Below are 20,388 nucleotides of genomic sequence, written 5' to 3'. Positions count from 1 at the left end.
TCTATCTCTGTGCTCAGGGCATAGCTGTCAACCGTCCCTTATTTGGCGGGAAACTCCCTTATCCCAGCGCCGTGTCCCGATGCTGTCCCGGATTGATGATGTCCCTTAAATTTCCCGGGTTTCATGCTCGCCCGGCTCGGGAGGGAAGCAGCGGCTTGGGGTTCTCCACCTCAAGAGAGAGAGAGAGAGAGAGAGAGCATACGAGCTGCCGTGTCTCCGTCTCTCCCTTTCCCCCCTCAGGGGCGCGTCGTGAGGAGACGGGTGGTGGCGGGCAGGCAGGCAGCCCCTCTCTTCAGCCGCACTGCTAGGGGAAGCCGGAGGCAGCAGTGGCAGCTGAGGAGTTGCCCTGAGGGAGGAGGAAGAGGAGGGGATGGGGAGGGATGCAGAAGGGCGGCGCTTCAGAGGCCGCGCTGTAACTGCCTCATGCCAGGCTTGCGGGCAGCATGGGAGAGAGTCTCTCTCCCTCCCTCTTGGGTGGGGAAGGGCCAATGGAACTCATAAGCTAAGCAAAATCCCTTATTTTGGTTGCTGATCCCTTATTTTCGAGGCTGCTGGTCCCTTATTTTCAAATCTGTAAGTTGACAGCTATGGCTCAGGGGCAGACCTTGGTAATATGCCGCCCTGTGCAAGGCCATTCACCGGCTTAAGCTGGGCTTTAGAAAAGAGGCACGAGGTTATGGCATGGTCCTAGGGCCTTCCTCCCACCTTTCCTAAGTCCGGAAAGTACTTGTTCAGCTTTGGGAAGGAGGCAGGAAGAATAAGAAGAGGAGGAGGTGGTGGTGTTTGGACTTGATACCCCACCTTTCACTCCCCTTAAGGAATCTCAAAGCAGCTAACAATCTCCTTTCCCTTCCTCCCCCACAACAAACACTCTGTGAGGTGAGTGAGGCTGAGAGACTTCAGAGAAGTGTGACTAGCCCAAGGTCACCCAGCAGCTGCATGCGGAGGAGCGGGGAAGCGAACCTGGTTCACCAGATTACTAGTCTACCGCTCTTAACCACTACACTACGCTGGCTCACAGGAGGATTCTAGGACCCTGCCAGAGCCCTCACACCTCCTTCCCAAAGCCAGGCAAGCATTTAGCAGGCCTGGTGTGACTGCACCAATTGGACTGCCCTATATCTGCCCCTGCTGCACCCCCAGTATCCACCCCTTGCAGCTTTGATGGTCTGTTGTCCTCCTCCAAAAAGGGGGTCCAGGAGAACATGCACTGTGCCCACTCCCCTGTGTATGGATAGCAGCACTTGTGATTCTGCATTTTGTTCCTTTGCTGTACCTGAATCTGACTGCAAGAAGTTGACAAGTGGCTCGATGCCCCTGGCATCTTTCACTTTCAACTGGTTCTCATGGTTGTTAATGCACATTACTCGAATGCAATTTATTACGTTCACAAGCAGGTCTTCTATGTTGTACTGCAACAGATTGACAAGCGCAGGAATTCCACCCTGCAGGAAAAAGAAAGAAAAACAGTGTTGAAGAAAACATATATCAAACTGTCAATAGTGCAGACACAACTCTTGTTCTCTGTTCATCAGAAGCCAACTTTGAGAATGTTCCCTCTTTATCTAGCCACAATTAGTAAATACATCTTCACCCCCTCTTAAGGCTAACCAGTACTTCTCTTAACCTGGGATCTGAATCTCTTGGCTTGACGTGGGTTCCTAATCCTGAGTTTAGGAACAGAGGAAACTGGTGCTCATAGGGGCTGGTAGGGCAGAAGGCAGGGAATACAGCAAAAGGTGGAGCCAGGGACAGAAATAGGCAGAGCCAACTAATTCTGGTTTTGACCCCATTCCCCCTACTGAATTCTACAAAGGCAACACTGAGACTAAGGAGGAAGAGGCCAGGGAGCATGGTGGTGGAACACAGCAGAATGTCGGAACAGCTTCCACCACTGAGGAGAACTCTAGTTACTTGTCAGGAATGAGCCAGCTCCAAGCAAAGGTTTGCAGCCAACTGCAGAAAGCAGCCAGGAACAGAGGGGCTTAGCTGTTAGTGAGGCAGGGGAGAGCTGGTCTTCCTGACCTTGATGAGCAGGCTGATAACGTAGTAGCTGAGAGCAGGCTGGAACACAGCCAAAGCTCGTAGGAAGAACAAATAGGCCCGAAAAGACTCAGAGTCAGCCTCGCTGAACAGGAAGAGGTTGGAGCTGATCCACTAAGTCTGAAGAGTCAGCGAATGGGAGGGCTGCTAGGTAGGAAGCAACACAAGAGACTTAAGGGTCATAAGTTCAATATCTTCTGTCAACGCCGGAAGAAGTCTTCAGAAGGGTCATCTTGAGTAATGATGCCAGAGGCTTTCTCAGAGCTGTCCGAAGCTATATGTTTGTTTTTGCAATGAATCCTCCTTTTTAATTATCTACGCTTACTGTGTTATCAAGTTGGGAACCTGGACTCCTGACATTACTATTAGGAACCTTAAGCACAATTAAGATTAGTTTCAATGTACATAGATGATCCTCAGGGTCCCTTACAGGTCTACAGTTCTATGATTCAAAGGAAGAAAGGGGGGTCTCTAACTTAGGATACTTTTACAAATTGAACACACCTAAAGTAAAAGCAAACACATTTTTTTATTATTATAGTTACAGATAGGTAGCCGTGTTGGTCTGCCATAGTCAAAACAAAAAAACTAATCTGAAGAAGTGTGCATGCACACGAAAGCTCATACCAAGAACTAACTTAGTTGGTCTTTAAGGTGCTACTGGAAGGATTTTTTTTTTTATTATTATTATTATTATTATTATTATTATTATTATTATTATAGTACATTTTAAAAAGGAGGGAATGAAAGACAATACTAAGGTTTTTTTTTTTTTTAGGGTTAGGCTTACCTGTTCAGCAATTATGACCTGATTGTTATCCAACTGGGCAATATCATATAAAAGGACAGCACAACGGGAAAGCAATTCAGGTTCATGAGTTGCCAGTAGCTTAATTAATACTGTGATGCCTCCTGCTTCTACAAAAGCTTTGGCGATGGACTCATGGATTGAGATGTTACTCAGAACTCCCATGGTGATGCACTCCAGGTAGATGTTGCCACTTTTTAACAAGTTGATTAACGAGGGTATGGTACCTGCGGTGCAGAGCGCAAACGAAGGGTCAGTTAGTTTTCTTTCACAAACACAACATCCTGTGAATCACTTGGAAGTTTCTGACTTGTTTAGAAGAGAATAGGAGAATCTGTATGTGTTGGCAGGGGAGGGATGTACGGAAGATCACAAAAGCCCTACTTGTGCATGTAACCCTACACGTGAGCAAGACAGGGTAGGATTGAGATCCTTATGCTCCTCACACCCCTAACCTCACCATACTTCTCGCTCTCAAACCCATGGAGGTTTCCTGCTGCGGTAGTAGCATACGTAAATAAATTTCTATACAACTTAGGTAGTTCTGTCCCTATAATTCCCAAAAGAAAAGCTTCTGTTTGTTTTTTGAATAAAAGTTATTTTGAACATCCTTTTCAATCCATTGTCATGCCATTTTAAATCCATCAAGCCAATCTCCTCCCAGCAGCAAGGTTTCAGGGGAGGCGGTGCCAGAGGAGGAGAAAACTATAGAGTAGCACTAAACTATGGTTTACTGTTACATCTGAATGTGGCTGGTATCTACAAAAATGTGAGGATACTGCAGCCCCCATACAGTTATGAACTGGGGCTTTATCATCTACTGTTAATTCTGCTGAATCCTGCCCCCAGTGGTTTCTGTCAGCAAGTACATTCATTTAATTCACAATTTCATTTAAAAATGTACAGTATTTGAAGAGGATGCTTCCAACATGTTAAGAGCTGCCTCCAACAGTTTGCTTGATTTAAAGCTGATCTACTCCCAGGAGCAAAGGAGCAGAGAACTTTCCTAGAGTACACCCTTGTGGGATTTGCAACGGATAGTGCTGCATAAATAACAGTTTAAAAACAAGTCGTCCGAACGCAGCTTAGGTATAGCACCGAAAGCAACGGGGCAAGTTTGTCATAGCTTCAAGTCCTTTGATTTTTAGTGGGAACTAGATAAATTATAAACAGATGAAAACATCGGCAGATAACCTGCAGTTTTATAAAGAGTATATATTTAAAGAAGATGAGTAAATGAGCAAATTAATTTGGAACTGCAGAAGATATTAAAAACAAAATTTAAGGAACCGCAGAAAGAGGGGGAAGGAAGTAAAGTTTTGAAATGTCAAAATGATTGTAAAATTAGTGAAATGTATAAAATTAGTGAAATGTATAAACTTGAAAAGAATAGATGATAGATAGATGATAGATAGATATAGATAGATAGATGATAGATAGATAGATGATAGATAGATAGATAGATAGATAGATAGATAGATATAGATAGATAGATATAGATAGATAGATAGATAGATAGATAGATAGATAGATAGATAGACAGATACCGATAGATAGATAGATAGATAGATAGATAGATAGATAGATAGATGATGGATAGATAGATAGATAGATAGATAGATAGATAGATAGACAGATACCGATAGATAGATAGATAGATGATAGATAGATAGATAGATAGATGATAGATAGATAGATAGATAGATAGATAGATAGATGATAGATAGATGATAAATAGATAGATAGATGATAAATAGATAGATAGATAGATGATGATAGATAGATAGATAGATAGATAGATAGATAGATAGATAGATAGATAGATGATAGATAGATAGATAGATAGATGATAGATAGATAGATAGATAGATAGATAGATGATAGATAAATAGATAGATAGATGATAGATGATTTTTAGTGGGAACCACATTTGTCTGGATCCAACCCTGTGTGTATAGTTTGCTTTAAAAAGGCATGGATTTAAGGAAGAGGTACTATGTCTTCCTATGTATTCACATCAGGCTTGGATTAATCTCTTTTATTGTTTCCGCCCCCTTGTTATTAGAATCGTAGAACAGTAGAGTTGGAAGGGATCCCGAGGGTCATCTAGTCCAACCCCCTGCAATGCAGGAATCTCAACTGAAGCACCCATGACAGATAGCCATCCAACCTCTGCTTAAAAACCTCCACCCGCTTCCAAGGGAGTCCATTTCACTGTCAGACAGCTCCTACCATCAGAAAGTTCTTCCTGATGCTTAGTCAGAGTCTCCTTTCTCGTAGCTTGAAGCCATTGGTTTTAGGTCTTAGCCTCCAGAACAGGAGAAGACAAGCCTGCTCCCTCTTCCATGTGACAGTTCTTTAGATATTTGTAGGTGGCTGCCATTATCTGCTCTTATCCAGGCCAAACATACCCAACTCCCTCAACTGTTCCTCATAAGGCTTGAAATCACCTTATATGGGCATTTAGTAGCTGGTGCACAGATAGTTATATGAAAACCTACAGCAGGAATGGGGAACCTCTGGCACCCCAAGTTGTTGTTGGACTCCATCAGCCCTAGCCAGACAGGCCAGTGGTGGGACGGACTATTGGAACTGTCTTTCAACAATATCTGCCCACCCCGACCTATAGCATAAAGACAGCAACATATCTTCTTCTGCTTATCTCACCTGCATCCAAAATGCACTTCCAGTAATTATCTTTGGCGAGACAAAGGACTTCCAAACACCGTATGGCCATTTCTTTCCTTTTCTGCTCTTTGCAATCCAGCATACCTGTTGAGAATCCCCAAAGCAATTTGAAGACACTTGCTGGTTACCCCAAAGGATGTATCCAAGCTGAACCTTTTTGCAATAACTCCAGTTTGCAGAATTGTTTTCCGTTGGAGTTTATCCAGCCAATAAATGGCCAGGAAACACATTTTCAAAACTCTGACGCAGCTCTAGGTAGAATGGATTTGTTATGTACTGAGAAGAAGAGTTTGGATTTTATATCCCGCTTTATCACTACCCTAAGGAGTCTCAAAGCGGCTCACATTCTCCTTTCCCTTCCTCCCCCACAACAAACACTCTGTGAGGTGAGTGGGGCTGAGAGACTTCAGAGAAGTGTGACTGGCCCAAGGTCACCCAGCAGCTGCATGTGGAGGAGCGGGGAAGTGAACCCGGTTCCTCAGATTACGAGTCCACCGCTCTTAACCACTACACCAAAATGCAGCAGTCTGATTGCTCCTAGAACAATAGGATTCAGAATGCAACAGTCTGATTGGTCCACAGGAGCCATCCAATCCAGCTCCAGGTGGAAGTGAATCCACAACCTGATTGGCCCACAGGAGAATCCCGGAATTAGCCAATCACGTGGGGCCCATTGTGTGAATAATGTATATAAAGCAGACATTCTGGGGGAATTTGCATTCCTCCTCACCACTATGAGCTGAATAAAGAGCATGAAATCCACTTTCGACTCAGAGTATATTTCAGAGGGGCAATTCGAGAATGAGGTATCAACAGTGAATTTTTTATTTTTTGCATTTTGCCCTGAATGACGGTCAGGGGTGCCGCGGGCAACACTGGCCGCTGTTCCTCTTTCGTTCCCTCCCTCCTCTGATGCCCTTTCGTGTTTCTGCCTGCCAAAGGCTTGCACAGCTGTTTATTGCAGCAGCCCTGGCTACAAGCTCCCCAGGCAAATGGTGCCTCTGGGAGGCATCTCTCTTTGGGGCAGGGGTGGGGCAGTTCAGAGACCAGGGGCTGCAGCTGCAGCTGCCTGAAGGACTCCAAAGGAGAAGGGAGAGGAGAGGAGGCTGAGGGAACACTCCACAAGGGAGGGTGTTTGAAAAAGGGTGAGAGGATGGCAGCTCTGCAGGCAAGGGGTGACGTAACTGGGCTCCTGAGCCCCAATGGGTTGCTGCAGGAAAAAATGTAGTCGGTTAAGGGAGCAGTGGACTCAGAAAGGTTGAAAACCTCTAGATTATACCATTTCAGACTACAGTTGGCAGATTTTATTTCTTTTTAATATCCCCCTTCATTAAAATAAAGTTCCTTTTCTACTTGGAGCAAGCTTTAAAAACTTGGAGGCATTCAAAAGAGGGATCCCTCCTCACCTTTATCCTGAAGCGGTACAGCTCATTCAAACAACATTTCAGTCTACCCAGGTCTTTAGGACTTGATGGCCAACATATTCAACAGCTAAAACTGTGTGCTTTTATTTTTATTTTGTTTTACTTTTGGAAGTGTTGCGGCTTAGTCCTGCTGGCCACATGACCCGGAAAGCTGTCTGCGGATAAACGCCGGCTCCCTCAGCCTGAAAGCGAGATGAGCGCCGCAACCCCAGAGTATCCTTTGACTGTACTTAAGCGTCCAGGGGTCCTTTACCTTTACCGTCCAGGGGTCCTTTACCTTTACTGTCCAGGGGTCCTTTACCTTTACCTCAAAAGGTGGAGTGGGTTAATAGAAAGCATTTAGTCTGCCAATATTTCCTCCGATGCTGCCACCATGTGGTAGTTCAAAGTTCCTTCTGACAAATCTGTTATGGTGTGGGGGCTGCTATAGGACAAGTCTTTCCAGAGTTCCCTCCAGCTTCCTATCCTGCCTCTAGATAATGCAGCATCAGATGTGTTATCACTGGGCTATGGGGGCTGTTGCATCCTCCTGTTGCATCCATGGGCCACCTTGTTGCATCCTCATGAACTGAAACATCCCAGGGAGTTAGGGCCACCTAGAACCACTTTGCTTGGAGACAAACTGATGTGCTTACCAACAAGAGTTTTCCAAACCGGAAGATCAGGGTTGTGCAGCTCAACCAGATGCTTCAGAACCTCCGTATGAAAGTTCAGCACCGCCAAATGAATGATATTATTTCCTTCGTTGTCCTTTTTCAGCCAGTTGGCTTTGAGAGAAAACAAATACTGGATCGTATCTAATGCCCCAGATGTAGCCGCAAGCAAAAGTGGGGTGGAGCATTTTCTGTAGGAGAGAGGAGAAACATCACTGCAATGCAGATAAATACTCAGCGAAATAGGATGATGAAATGGATTTTATTTTATATACATGACAAGCCATGGTCATAGTTCACGGTTAGTCCAGAGAGAGCTAAACCATTGGCCAGGAGTCATACAAGATGCTAAGCCAAACTATGACTGTAGAGGAGCAAATTGGCTGTGATCCCTTTCCCAAAGAAGAAGAAGAAGAGTTTGGATTTGACATCCCGCTTCATCACTACCTGAAGGAGTCTCAAAGCGGCTAACAATCTCCTTTCCCTTCCTCCCCCACAACAAACACTCTGTGAGGTGAGTGGGGCTGAGAGAATTCAGAGAAGTGTGACTGGCCCAAGGTCACCCAGCAGCTGCATGTGGAGGAGCAGGGAATCGAATCCGGTTCACCAGATTACAAGTCCACCGCTCTTAACCACTACACCACACTGGCTCTCTGCACATCCATGTGTTCATGCTAAACTATGTGCAAGCCAGGGCATTGTTTCTGCAAGTTAGCTGCTGAGTGACAGTGGAATGCTGCACACATCTATTTAGAAGCAAGCCCTACTGAGTTCAATGAGATTCACTACTAGAAAAGTAGATGAAGAATTGTGGCCAAAAACAAACAAATAAAAGTATGCACCTCTCCCTATGTTCTCTAATAAGGAAAGCCCTGTCATGTTCATTAGGGCTTGGTGAGATATCGATATATCATCCAAAACTGGTCTGAGGTCCATATCATGATATCGGGTTCATCGTTCTTGACCTGGCAATATATTGCAAATCACGAAATGTGTTAGGGCTGGGCAATATATCACTCAAAACTGGTTTCAAGTCCGTATCATGATACTGGTTTCATAATTTTTGACCTGGCAACATATTGCGGATCTTGATGTTTGTGTGTGCGATGGAAAAATCACAATGTGGGGAAAACCGTGAAGCCAGCCAATGCCTCTACATAGCTCCACCCTTATTTCAGACATCATGATATATTGGTATATTGTGATGTTTAACTGGGGATATATCACAGTGTTGAAAACCATATGCTGGCCAGCCCTAATGTTCATTGGCATATACTCACTGGCAAGTTTATATAGGATTTATTGTTATTTTATCCTTCCAGATAAATTGCATGTAACAGAAATGCAGTTGAGCTGAACCAGGCTGTGGTGGGATAGTTTCTTTGCCTGCTTATCTTGCTCTCTTTACCTTCCCACTTTGCAACTTTGATTGCTCTAAAAAGGACTCTTATCAAGGATTCCAGGCTTGAACCCGGAACATGAAGGTGAGCGTTGGTCTAGACTGCATTCTTAGGCTATCTGAAGGTCCTCCACGCTCCTAGTAGGCTCTTCCAGGAGGATTTGATTGATATGGGACAGTACAGCTTTAGATTGGTTAGAAGTCGACATAGCAAACATTTCAAAACATGATCACACCCTAGAATAGCCAGTTCCCTTGCAGGCAAATGTAGTTATGTACCCAGCTGACGGGCACATTAGGAACCCTTGTCTCAAATTGATTGACCCAAGATTGGGCAATTTGGTGTTACATTATGCATAATCACTAACCTTCAAACTCTGAAACTTGACAATACTTAGAGTTCCTTACTTGAATTCCAAAAGGAAACAAGGCGGCGTAAATTCCCATGCTGTTTTCTGCTTACTTACTCATTTCGTGTTTCAGACTCTAACGAAGCTGGGTGTTTTCGGTAGAGAATTGTGAAGCAGGTAACATTGTCATAGAAGGCAGCGTAATGTATAGGCAGCCACCCATGTTCATCGGGTATTTCGTAATCTGCTTTTAAGGCCAGGAGGAAATGGAGGGCTTCGACGGAGGAGCACTGAGCTGATAGGTGCAAAGCAGTGGGACCAAAACCTGACAGAGGGAACAAGATGCAATAGAATGAATTACACCGGGGTCAGCAACCTTTTTCAGCCCCACAAATAAGCCAGAGATGCATTTTAAATCAAATGACACATTCTACTCATGTAAAAACATGCTGATTCCCAGACCGACTGCGGGCCGGATTTAGAAGGCAATTGGGCCGCATCCGGCCCCGGGCCTTAGGTTGCCTACCCCTGAACTACACATAGAATCATAGAATCATAGAGTTGGAAGAGACCACAAGGGCCATTGAGTCCAACCCCCTGCCAAGCAGGAAACACCATCAGAGCACTCCTGACATATGGTTGTCAAGCCTCTGCTTAAAGACCTCCAAAGAAGGAGACTCCATCACACTCCTTGGCAGCAAATTCCATTGTCGAACAGCTCTTACTGTCAGGAAGTTCTTCCTAATGTTTAGGTGGAATCTTCTTTCTTGTAGTTTGGATCCATTGCTCCGTGTCCGCTTCTCTGGAGCAGCAGAAAACAACCTTTCTCCCTCCTCTATGTGACATCCTTTTATATATTTGAACATGGCTATCATATCACCCCTTAACCTCCTCTTCTCCAGGCTAAACATGCCCAGCTCCCTTAGCCGTTCCTCATAAGGCATCGTTTCCAGGCCTTTGACCATTTTGGTTGCCCTCCTCTGGACACGTTCCAGTTTGTCAGTGTCCTTCTTGAACTGTGGTGCCCAGAACTGGACACAGTACTCCAGGTGAGGTCTGACCAGAGCAGAATACTGTGGCACAGACATGGTACACTTCAGGTGGCAAAATCTAAGGCAGAGCCCCCAATGATTTGAATAATTATTTGCTAGTTTTATACCAGTGCTGTTTCTACACCATCCCTTTATTATTTTATGTGTACAGTTGTACCTTGGTTGCTGAATGCCTTGGAACTCATATGTTTCAGCTCCTGGATGATCAAAAACCAGAAGTGAGTGTTCCGGTTTTCAAACGATTTTCGGAAGCCGAATGTCCAGCGGAGCTTCCGATTGGCTGCAGGAGCTTCCTCCAGCCAACCAGAAGCCGCATTTTGGTTTCCGAATGTTTTGGAAGTCGAACAGACTTCCAGAACGGATTCTGTTCAACTTCCAAGGTACGACTGTATATGTATGTATGTGTTGAATTTATAACCCTTTTCTCCAAAAAGCTCAAGGTGATGTCCTTGCTTCTCCCCCCCCCCCCATTTAAAAACCAAGACAACCCTGTAAGGTAGTCTGAGAGGCGGGGGCTGGCCCAAGGTCACCCAGTAAGCTTGAAACCTAGTCTCTCTAAGGTCCTAAGTTCACACTCTCACCTCCCCACCAAGCTGAATTTTCACAGAATCAATATTGTTTCTCTTTCCAGCACTAGAAAAATAGCATGTGAATTTATCAGATTTTTAAAAAAGCATCGAACATGCCATGCATTATAGCATTAAAAATGGAAAACATAGCAAAATCTCTGCCCACCCCTGAATATGAACAGCATATAGCCCAGCCTTAGTGGAGAGAGAAAGAGAAATCAATGGCAACAAACTAAATAATTTTCATCATTGTAGACTATAAAAAAAGTAATGCTGTGTTTTTTTTACAACTCACCACTTTTCTCTCCTGCAATGTCCTTATCTTGGAAGCTCGTTGTTCCTGAAAGAAAGCATATTTATTTAATCACTCCAAGCATGACATCCCTACATGCCCGTGTGCTATATAGACATAGGTTCTTATTTTAAGATTAATTATATCATAGGTTCCAAAGCTATTGGCTATGCAGAATTTCCAGTGACGAAATACTATCGACTTCAGTGCAATCAATCTTTTTAATTATTATTGTGTGTGTGTGTGTTGTCAGTGTAATCTCTGCATTAAATTTACTCCCGGAACAAAATTACAAAACTGCAACATGCTTAATGGATTCCGAAGAGATTTTCTTCCGAATGGGCTTACCTGTGCACCCCTTAATGGCAAGAGCAAAGCTCCCACTAACTCAAATATTTCATTGAATGAACCGTTCTAGTTACACTATAGAGCATTATCTCTTAAGGTACAGAAGCTGCAAGCCTTTGCCCTTAAACTTATAGCCCCTAGTTTTCCTAAAGTTAGCGCAACTTTATTTCGTATACTTATATATATTACAAAAGTCAGAGGAAAACAAAGTATTTATCACTTACCCTTTGGATCAGATTTCTGGGGACGTTTCCCTAGAACAAAATGTATTTATTATGATTTGGCTATTGCATCTTTCTTTCTTTCTTTCTTTCTTTCTTTCTTTCTTTCTTTCTTTCTTTCTTTCTTTCTTTCTTTCTTTCTTTCTTTCTTTCTTTCTTTTTCTTTCTTTCTTTCAGCATACACTATCCTGCTTCTCATTCTAATGATGAAAGCCTCCTCCAAACAGTTATTTCAGAGATGAAGAATCTGTGGTTCCCCTCTCCAGATATTGCTAGATTTCAGTCTGCAGGGCTAATGGTCAGATGATGGGAGCTGTTGTCCAGCACAGCAGCATATCATGGGTTGCCAATGCCCAGGGTGGGTGGGCACGTATGCCAGGCGGGGGACAGAGCCCGCTGCTCCAGCCCAGCCCACGTTGCCAAAGCCATTGGAGCCAAGTGGGGCCTCATTGCTCTGCCTGCTCGCCCACACAGGTATCTGAACTGGAGTCGGTAACAGGTCAGATGAGGGCTAACAGTGATGTCTGGAGCAATAAAGTATCTCACACACTTTAGAAAAGAAGATTGGAATCAAGAGGTGAATGAAGGCTTCCTCAAACTTAGCCCTCCAGATGTTTTTGGCCTACAACTCCCATGGTCCCCAGCTAGCAGGACCAGTGGCCAGGGATGATGGGAATTGTAGTCTCAAAACATCTGGAGGGCCAAGTTTGAGGAAGCCTGATTTAGATATCTCTGGTTCTTGCACAGAGTCTTTTCTACAACCAAGAAAGGGGACAGGGGAGATGCTTTCCTTGTGGGAAGGACCCCTGGGACTCTAATAACTTCTCAGCAGATACTATTTCATACCTTGGCTAACTGGGATGCTGCGCCTCTGGTTGATTGTCAGATATGATTTAATCAGCTGGCATATGATTGGCACACGGTTGTAGATAGCAGCATAGTGGATAAGACCGTAGCCATGATCGTCTGAAAGAGCAAGGCTGGAGAGGGATGTCTTGCGGCAGAAGGTGAGGAAGATAGCAGCCAACCCTCTTTCAGCAGCGGCTCTCATGCCAAATGGCAGGCTCTAAATGTCACACGCGCAAAAGGCACATAGAAAAACAACAAGAATAGTAATACAGTGATTTTTCACTCCAGCTACTTTGATTTGGGCTGTGTGTACCATGCCCTGAAAGAAAGAGAACAGTTAAAACTCTGTACCAAGATAAATTGACTCCTGAGGCCAGCCGACTGTAGAAAGACACAGGATCTTTCTTATTCTGCATTGCATTATATAATTTTGAACTTGTTCTGTATCATGCGTTCCATCCTGGCTCGTTAGATTGAATGGGCAAGGATGTATACAGGCCACTGAAGTCTTGGCCCCAACCACTGGATGCCAGTTTCGGTACACAGATTATAGGGGGAAATGTAGAGAGGCCCTTAATGGAATCTTCAAGATACCCACCTCCCTCAACAAATTTTAGCCAAATTATTATCCTGCCAGTGGCATGCGGTCAGTGGACTAGGGGGACTAGGCTAGTCCCCTAAATGTTCCCAGTAAATTAGAGTATTAAAGTATTAATACTCTGGTGCCTGCTTCTCAAAGCCTGGGAAGCTTCTGCCTGGCTGTCAGGGACTGGGTAGATGAAGGAAAGTGGTGGAGACCACTTCCCCAAGAATCTTCCACAGAGGATGAAGGGGCATTTAGTATAGACCTCCATGTTAGTATTTTTCATCCCTCCATTGCTGTTGGATCTTGTGATCCACACTGTTTACATTCCATTCTTCTGGAAGTGTGAGAACGGAAACTCAGACACCGCATTTCCATTCTCTGTGCTTTTGTTTTAGGCTCAACAACAATATTTATTACAGCCATAGGCCCGTACAGGTAAAAACAACACATAAATAACAGCTTGTGCACATGGGAAAAAAACAAAAAAAAAACAGTCGCTAAAACACCACAGTAACAATAAAATACTATAAAATGGAATGGCATACTACGCCTTAGTTAGTTTGTAGTGCTCCTTGGCGTCGCTTTTGGGTAAGGACAGCGACCAGGAACCTAGCCACATTCAGGGTCGTATGGGTATCCTTATCCTGCAAAATTTGAGCAAGGTGGAATTTTGGTGGGGTACCCTCTAGTTTCTGTATGATTGATCCCAACAGATTTACCCGTGGCACATTGAACAGGGGGCAAGTGAACATGATGTGCTGGAGCGACTCCGGCGTCTCCTTATCACATTCACACGTGGCGGGGGCTTGGCCCTTTGAGAATCTATGTCTCAGGACGTTGGAGGGGAAAACGTTGAACCTCGCTTTGGTGAAGGCCAGTCTATGGGCAACAGTCGAGAGGGAGGAGAGGTATGATGGAACGCAGTAAGTTAAAGTGATACTAATGTTCTGGGGCGAACAAACACCTCCCCCCAGCATATAATTTCGCTGTAGATCGATGTCATCCAGTCTTTGGCGGATCAGTCTTTGAGCAGTAATTTGGTCTAGTTTTAGGGAATCTGAAGGAGAGATTCCATAGCTCAGGAGTTTGGCATGAATTCTACTAGTCCAAAGGCTAGCGAATTCATCTCGCCATAAGCACTGGACAAGGTAGTGGTTTGGTAATCTATGCCATAATGATAACCAATAATTGAAGACTTGCTTCCACAGGCAAGTTTCTAAGGATGCGATCTTCAGTTCTAGTCGCATGGCTGCGTTGCTTACGCACAGGGGGAGCATTAGGAGCCGCCGCAGGAATTGATTTTGCAGTGTCTCAAGAGGAGCAAGATCTGTCATCACGGCCCAAAGCGGGGCAGCATAAGCTAGCACGGCGACCACTTTTGCCTTGAACACCTTTAGGGCCGAGGGAACATGCAAAGCTCCATCCGAAAAAAAGAATCGGAGGAGCGCATATGACAAAGTTTTGGCCTTGTTAAGTAGGTGTTGAATTTGAGCTTTCCACCCCAAGTTGTGTTGAAAAATAACTCCTAGGTATTGAAATTTTAGGACTTGCTCTATTTTTGCTCCACCAAGCTTCCATTCGTATAATCTCCGGCTTCTGGAGAAAATCAGAATCTTGGATTTAGCATGGTTGATGGTTAATTGGTTGAGTTGACAATACGTGGCAAAGATCTTCAAAGCTCTGGTTAGTCCAACACGTGTATAGGATAGAATTACCGCGTCGTCCGCATATAAAAGGAGTGGGCAGCGATAGTCCGCAAGTCTAGGCGCGTGTGTACTTGGAGATGAGTTAACTAGGGGTGCTCGCATGTCGCTGATGAATAGGTTGAATAGACAGGGAGCCAATATGCATCCTTGGCGCACTCCCTTGTTTATTGGTATCGAATTTGTGAGATCGCCCGCAGGGGTAAGTCTCACTCTAGCAAGGGTGCCTTCATGGAGCTGACTTATAAGCCATAGGAGTCTTCTATCGATGCCCTGTTTCGCAAGTTTCTCCCATAGAATATTTCTAGGAACGCTGTCAAAGGCTGCCTTTAGGTCTAAGAAGGCAGCACAGAGGTAGCCCCGGGGGGGAGAGGAGTACTTTCGTGCCAGATGGTAAAGAACTATCGCATGATCGGTTGTAGAGCGTTTAATTCTGAACCCTGCTTGTTCGTGGCCAATCTGATTAGTCTCATCTACCCATCGCAAAAGTTTAGTCAGCAAAAAGCTGGCATAAATTTTCCCTATGATCGAAAGGAGGCTGATGTTACGGTAGTTTTCCGGCTCCATTGGAGAACCTTTTTTGTGAATTGGTACTATAATGGCCTCCTTCCATATTTTGGGGATGAGGCCAGAAGCGTTGATTGCATCAAAGGTTTTGGCCAAGATGCCAGCCCACCATTTTGGGTGTAGTTTAATGGCTTCAGCAGGGATCAGATCGGGCCCTGGGGCTTTACCCGGTTTCAGCTGCGCTATTAGCTTGGCTATTTCGTCCGGATCGGTGGGAGGCCAAATAGGTAGGTGGGTAAACAGTTGCGTCAGGTGGTCGGAGGGAGCATCTGCCTGTGAGAAGCATTTCTTCAGGAACAATTCCCATGTCGGTGCAGGGATGACTGCCCTTGGGTATTTCCTCACCCTTCTGTTGATCAAAGACCAGAATTCCCTGGATCTGTGTGATTTTGAAGCAGTAATCAAAGCCTGCCAGCGATTGTGTTGCCACTCACGTTTGGCAGTTTTCTGCGTGCGTTTGTAAACTAGCTTGGCTTGTGCATAACTAGCTGGCAGAGTAGCTGCATCGGAGGTCTTATATACATTATATATAGCACGGAGGCGCTGTCTTGCTTGTTTACACTGAGAATTATACCAGGGGGCACCGTAAGTATATTCATTTCGATTTAATATTTTGGGTGGTAACCTGAAGAAGGACGTAAGATCAGTCGTATGATGGTGGAAGCATTTCAGCACTATGCTATGCTCGTCTGAGGCAGAGCCTATGTTGGGATGGGACCCGAGGATTACTTTTTGAAAGAATTCCTGGTACCTTTGAGCCTGGGTCTCCGACCATTTGATTCCTCTTACTTGGAGAGATTCGTTGGTTACCATCTGGGTCGCATGTCTATGGGCCTTCGACTGCCAGTTCAGGGAGAGCTTGGCTACAAGGGGAAGATGATCACTAGATTGTATATTCTCGATCTTAAAGGTGGAAATGCACTTAAGTAGATCCCTGGAGACCAACAGGTAATCGAGGACGCTGTTTGATTTAACGCTCAGGTGGGGTTTTAGGCTCTTTGTTCTGTCTCCCAGACAGACAGGATGTTTGTGTGAGCTGCTCCTCACGCTGTTGTTATTTTCCTTATTATGATTTGGTTTGATTTGATGTATAGCAATAAAATTAGCGATGCTACATACTTCCGCAGCCAAGGTTTTGTTTACTCTGCTGTTTGCATGCTCATATGAGCAGGTATGAGTCACCGAGATACAGGACTGCTGCCGAACTCTTCATGAGAGTCCTGTTATCGGAGGGAGAGGCCTCATATTCCGGTAGTGGTTTGGCAGAGGGCACACTCCAGAGGAAGATGAGGGCAAAAGTTGGGAGATGACGGGAGATGAGGAGGATTTTGAAAGCATTCAACAGGCAAAGCTTGAGCAGCAGTTGAATGAGACGCTGTCACTGGAGTGTCTGCCAGAAAACATACCCGCCCCCAAAACCAGGCGTTCGCTGAGGATAGCAGAGAAGAAAGCTCAAAGGCAAGCGGCAAGGAGCCTGATAAATAGGGAAGTAATGGAGAATGGGCTGTTTGGGCCATTTCCACTAAGGTTGCCACCTTTGTTCTGGCAAAATACTGGGCAGGGTAGGGTGGGGCAGAGAGAGGCGTTGGAGTGATTTTCTTTTCCACCTGGTGCATAAATGAATTCAAAGCAATCCATTACAATCTGTGGCAGCCTAACATGATGGCCCCTCTGGAATTTGTCACATGCACAGAGACAGATATGCATGAATTTGTAAATCTGTCTGAGCTTTGCTACCCGTAGCTTAAATCATGACTTTTCACACACCCTTTCACATAGATAGATTTGGAGAGGAGCCCTAACTTGGCAGAGAGAAAGGGAGGGGGGGCAGGGGAGTGGAAATACGGGACAAACTGCATCCTGTATTGAATCAGCACAGGACATAGTATTTTGCACTATCATATGGGATGATCCTGTATTATACAGTGTTATGTATTCAGTGTTCTGTGTTTGCCTGAGTTTGAGTCTGGACTAAGGATTTTGAGCTCCTGTGTTCTGATTCAATACATGATATCCAATCACAGAACATTTCAGGATTTGGGCCTCTACCATTGGCCCTTAAACTCTGAGTCATGATTCGCAGCTTGGAAGTTTAGATAGCCAATCACGTTGGGAGTGGGAGTGGCCCAGGCCTTCAGAAATGTATATAAGCAGTTGTTTGCCCCTGCTGTTCAATTCTGTTAGTTCAATAAATGTTCTTGCTGTTATCGTTGTTTCTTGCCTTGTGGGAACCTATGCTTCATACAGGGTGGTTGGAAACCTTAAATTTCCCACCTGGCCTGAGAAGCAGGGCAGGCGGGTTGACTCCATCCACAAAGGCTGCTCTAACTGGAATGAAGCATGATTTTGAGCGACAGAGGGAGAGGAGCAAAACTGTTCTGAAAGCGCTGTTTAAAGGAAGATGACCATAAATGTGATGGACCTCACAGGGTCCATTCCCTTAAAAAAAAAAAAACATACCTTGCATTTAATAGCCTTCTTATAGCCAAATCTTTTCTTGAATTGGTCCATTGCTTGAATATCAGTTAATGGGAGCCTTTTGGGTTTAAGTGTGCTTACTACTTCATTTATGGCTCCCCACCACTGGCTCTTAAAAAGCAGATAAAATGGTTCAAGTTCGATCCCGATTACATAATAGCTGGAAAATGCAGGGGGTGGGGGGAACACACACATGCACAGTAGAAACTGGAATATTTTAACACATTATTTTGTAGCCTATATTTCACAATGCCTGTAAAGTGAGCCTGAGAATCTTCTGACCCACCAAATCAAAGACATCCCAACCGCTTAATATGGTGGTCCACCAGGGGCTTATAAATATATATTTATTGCTGTCTCTGAGACTGCAAAATTGGGATCGTGGTTAAACACTAGGCAGGCCACAATACACAAAATCAGTTGCTGGGAGACACAAGTGCTGTTGCACTCATGTTCTGTTTACAGGCTTCCCACGGGTATCTGGTTAGCCACTGTGAGAACAGGATACTGGACTAGGTGGGCAACTTTGACCTGGTTCAGCAGGTTCTTATGTATAGGACTTTATTTTTAAAAATCAAGCAGTAGTAGCTGCATTTAGCTCAGTGGACTGCAGGTTGTGTACACCTGTCTAAACTGGACCATGGCATACCATAATAATTCATTTTAATCCTGCCTTTCCTCTAAGTAGCTCAGGATGGCATACAGCAGCATACCCTCCCCAAACATTATCCTCGCGACAACCCTGGTTGTTTGGGTAAGAGAGTGTGACTGGTCCAAGGTCCCCCAGTGAGCTTCATGGGTAAAGTGTCAGTTTGGGTCTCACCATCATCCTAGCCCAACGCTCAGCCCACTGCACCACACTATTTGTACAGTGGTACCTTGGTTCTCAAACGCCTTGGTACTCAAACAACTTGGAACCCAAACACTGCAAACCCAGGAGTAAGTGTTCTGGTTTAGGAACTTTTTTTTCGGAAGCAGAATGTGCTCCGTTTTGAGTGTTAAGCTTCCGTTTTGAGTGTTTTTGGTTTTGCATCTCTTTTTGTTTTGTTTTTGTGACTGTGTGGAACCCAGTTCAGCTACTGATTGATTGATTGATTGATTGATTGTGTGACTGCAGTACATTGTTTGTTGCTTTCGTTTTATGGATCAATGATCTCATTAGATAGTAAAATTCACGTTAAATTGCTGTTTTAGCGGTTGTCTTTAAAAGTCTGGAACGGATTGATCCATTTTGCATTACTTTCAATGGGAAAGTGTGCCTTGGTTTTGGAACGCTTTGGTTTTGGAACAGACTTCCGGAATGGATTAAGTTTGAGAACCAAGGTACCACTGTAGTATCCTTTTAACATTGCTCTAGTATCTGGGCAAAAGGGACGCGGGTGGCGCTGTGATCTAAACCACAGAGCCTAGGACTTGGCAGTTCGAATCCGCTCGACGGGGTGAACTCCCGTTGCTCGGTCCCAGCTCCTGCCAACCTAGCATGTCAAAGTGCAAGTAGATAAATAGGTACTGCTCCGGCAGGAAGGTAAATGGCATTTCCGTGCACTGCTCTGGTTCGCCAGAAGCGGCTTAGTCACATAGCTGTCAACTTTTCCCTTTTTTTTAAGGGAAATCCTATTCGGAATAAGGGAATTTCCCTTAAAAAAAGGAAAACATTGACAGCTATGCTTAGTCATGCTGGCCACATGACCCGGAAGCTGTACGCCGGCTCCCTCGGCCAATAAAGCAAGATGAGTGCCGTAACCCCAGAGTCGATCCTAATGATCAGGGGTCCCTTGACCTTGACCTTTTAGTATCTGGGCACTGTAAAGATCTCTGTTATGTCTCCCTAAGCCTGAAAGAATAGAACCTAGGCATAAAAGATGGAACAAAGATGGTGCTGGGGTCTGGGGTGGAAACATTTGATAGAGTAGAAATGCACTGTAGGCAAACTCGGCCCTCCAGATGTTTTGGGACTACAACTCCCATGATCCCTAGCTAACAGGACCCGTGGTCAGGGATGATAGGAATTGTAGTCTCAAAACATCTGGAGGGCCAAGTTTGCCTATGCCTAGTTTAGACCAAAGGACTAAGAGGAAGCACAGAAAATATGATTGTGTCATGCTTTATGCCAGACTGGATTCCATCTACAAGATTTTCACTACGTGACTGGATTCCCTTTATGATAATGCACAGTGGACAATGAGCTATGGTCAAAATAATTTGTTTTTTAAAAGCAGCAAAGCTCAATTCTGCATTCAGATTAAAAAATCTCGATGAATAAAATAAACATCCGTGCTCAGTCGTCAGTATGTCTTTTAAGCAAACATATTTCTAATCAATTATTATTTTGCATACTGTAACATCTGCTGCACGTAC

At 44.6% G+C, this 20,388-nt stretch overlaps 1 protein-coding gene across 3 annotated transcripts in view; it reads right to left on the bottom strand.

The window, feature by feature from the left end:
• Nucleotides 1-20,388, bottom strand: part of ANKAR (ankyrin and armadillo repeat containing) — a 46,177-nt gene that overhangs the window by 16,931 nt on the left and 8,858 nt on the right. For all 3 annotated transcript variants that reach the window (XM_081884934.1, XM_081884936.1, XM_081884935.1), the window contains 9 exons: nt 18,013-18,190; nt 12,694-12,913; nt 11,851-11,880; nt 11,282-11,326; nt 9,483-9,690; nt 7,599-7,807; nt 5,519-5,623; nt 2,834-3,078; nt 1,277-1,445 (listed from right to left, as the gene is read on the bottom strand). In XM_081884934.1, coding sequence (XP_081741060.1) covers nt 1,277-1,445; nt 2,834-3,078; nt 5,519-5,623; nt 7,599-7,807; nt 9,483-9,690; nt 11,282-11,326; nt 11,851-11,880; nt 12,694-12,913; nt 18,013-18,190 — 1,409 coding nt within the window. The remainder of the gene's footprint in view (nt 1-1,276; nt 1,446-2,833; nt 3,079-5,518; nt 5,624-7,598; nt 7,808-9,482; nt 9,691-11,281; nt 11,327-11,850; nt 11,881-12,693; nt 12,914-18,012; nt 18,191-20,388) is intronic.

Source organism: Podarcis melisellensis (assembly GCF_964234715.1).
Source record: "Podarcis melisellensis genome assembly, chromosome: 1".
In the NCBI taxonomy this organism is placed as follows: domain Eukaryota; kingdom Metazoa; phylum Chordata; class Lepidosauria; order Squamata; family Lacertidae; genus Podarcis; species Podarcis melisellensis.
This window is presented reverse-complemented; position numbering and strand designations above follow the sequence as displayed.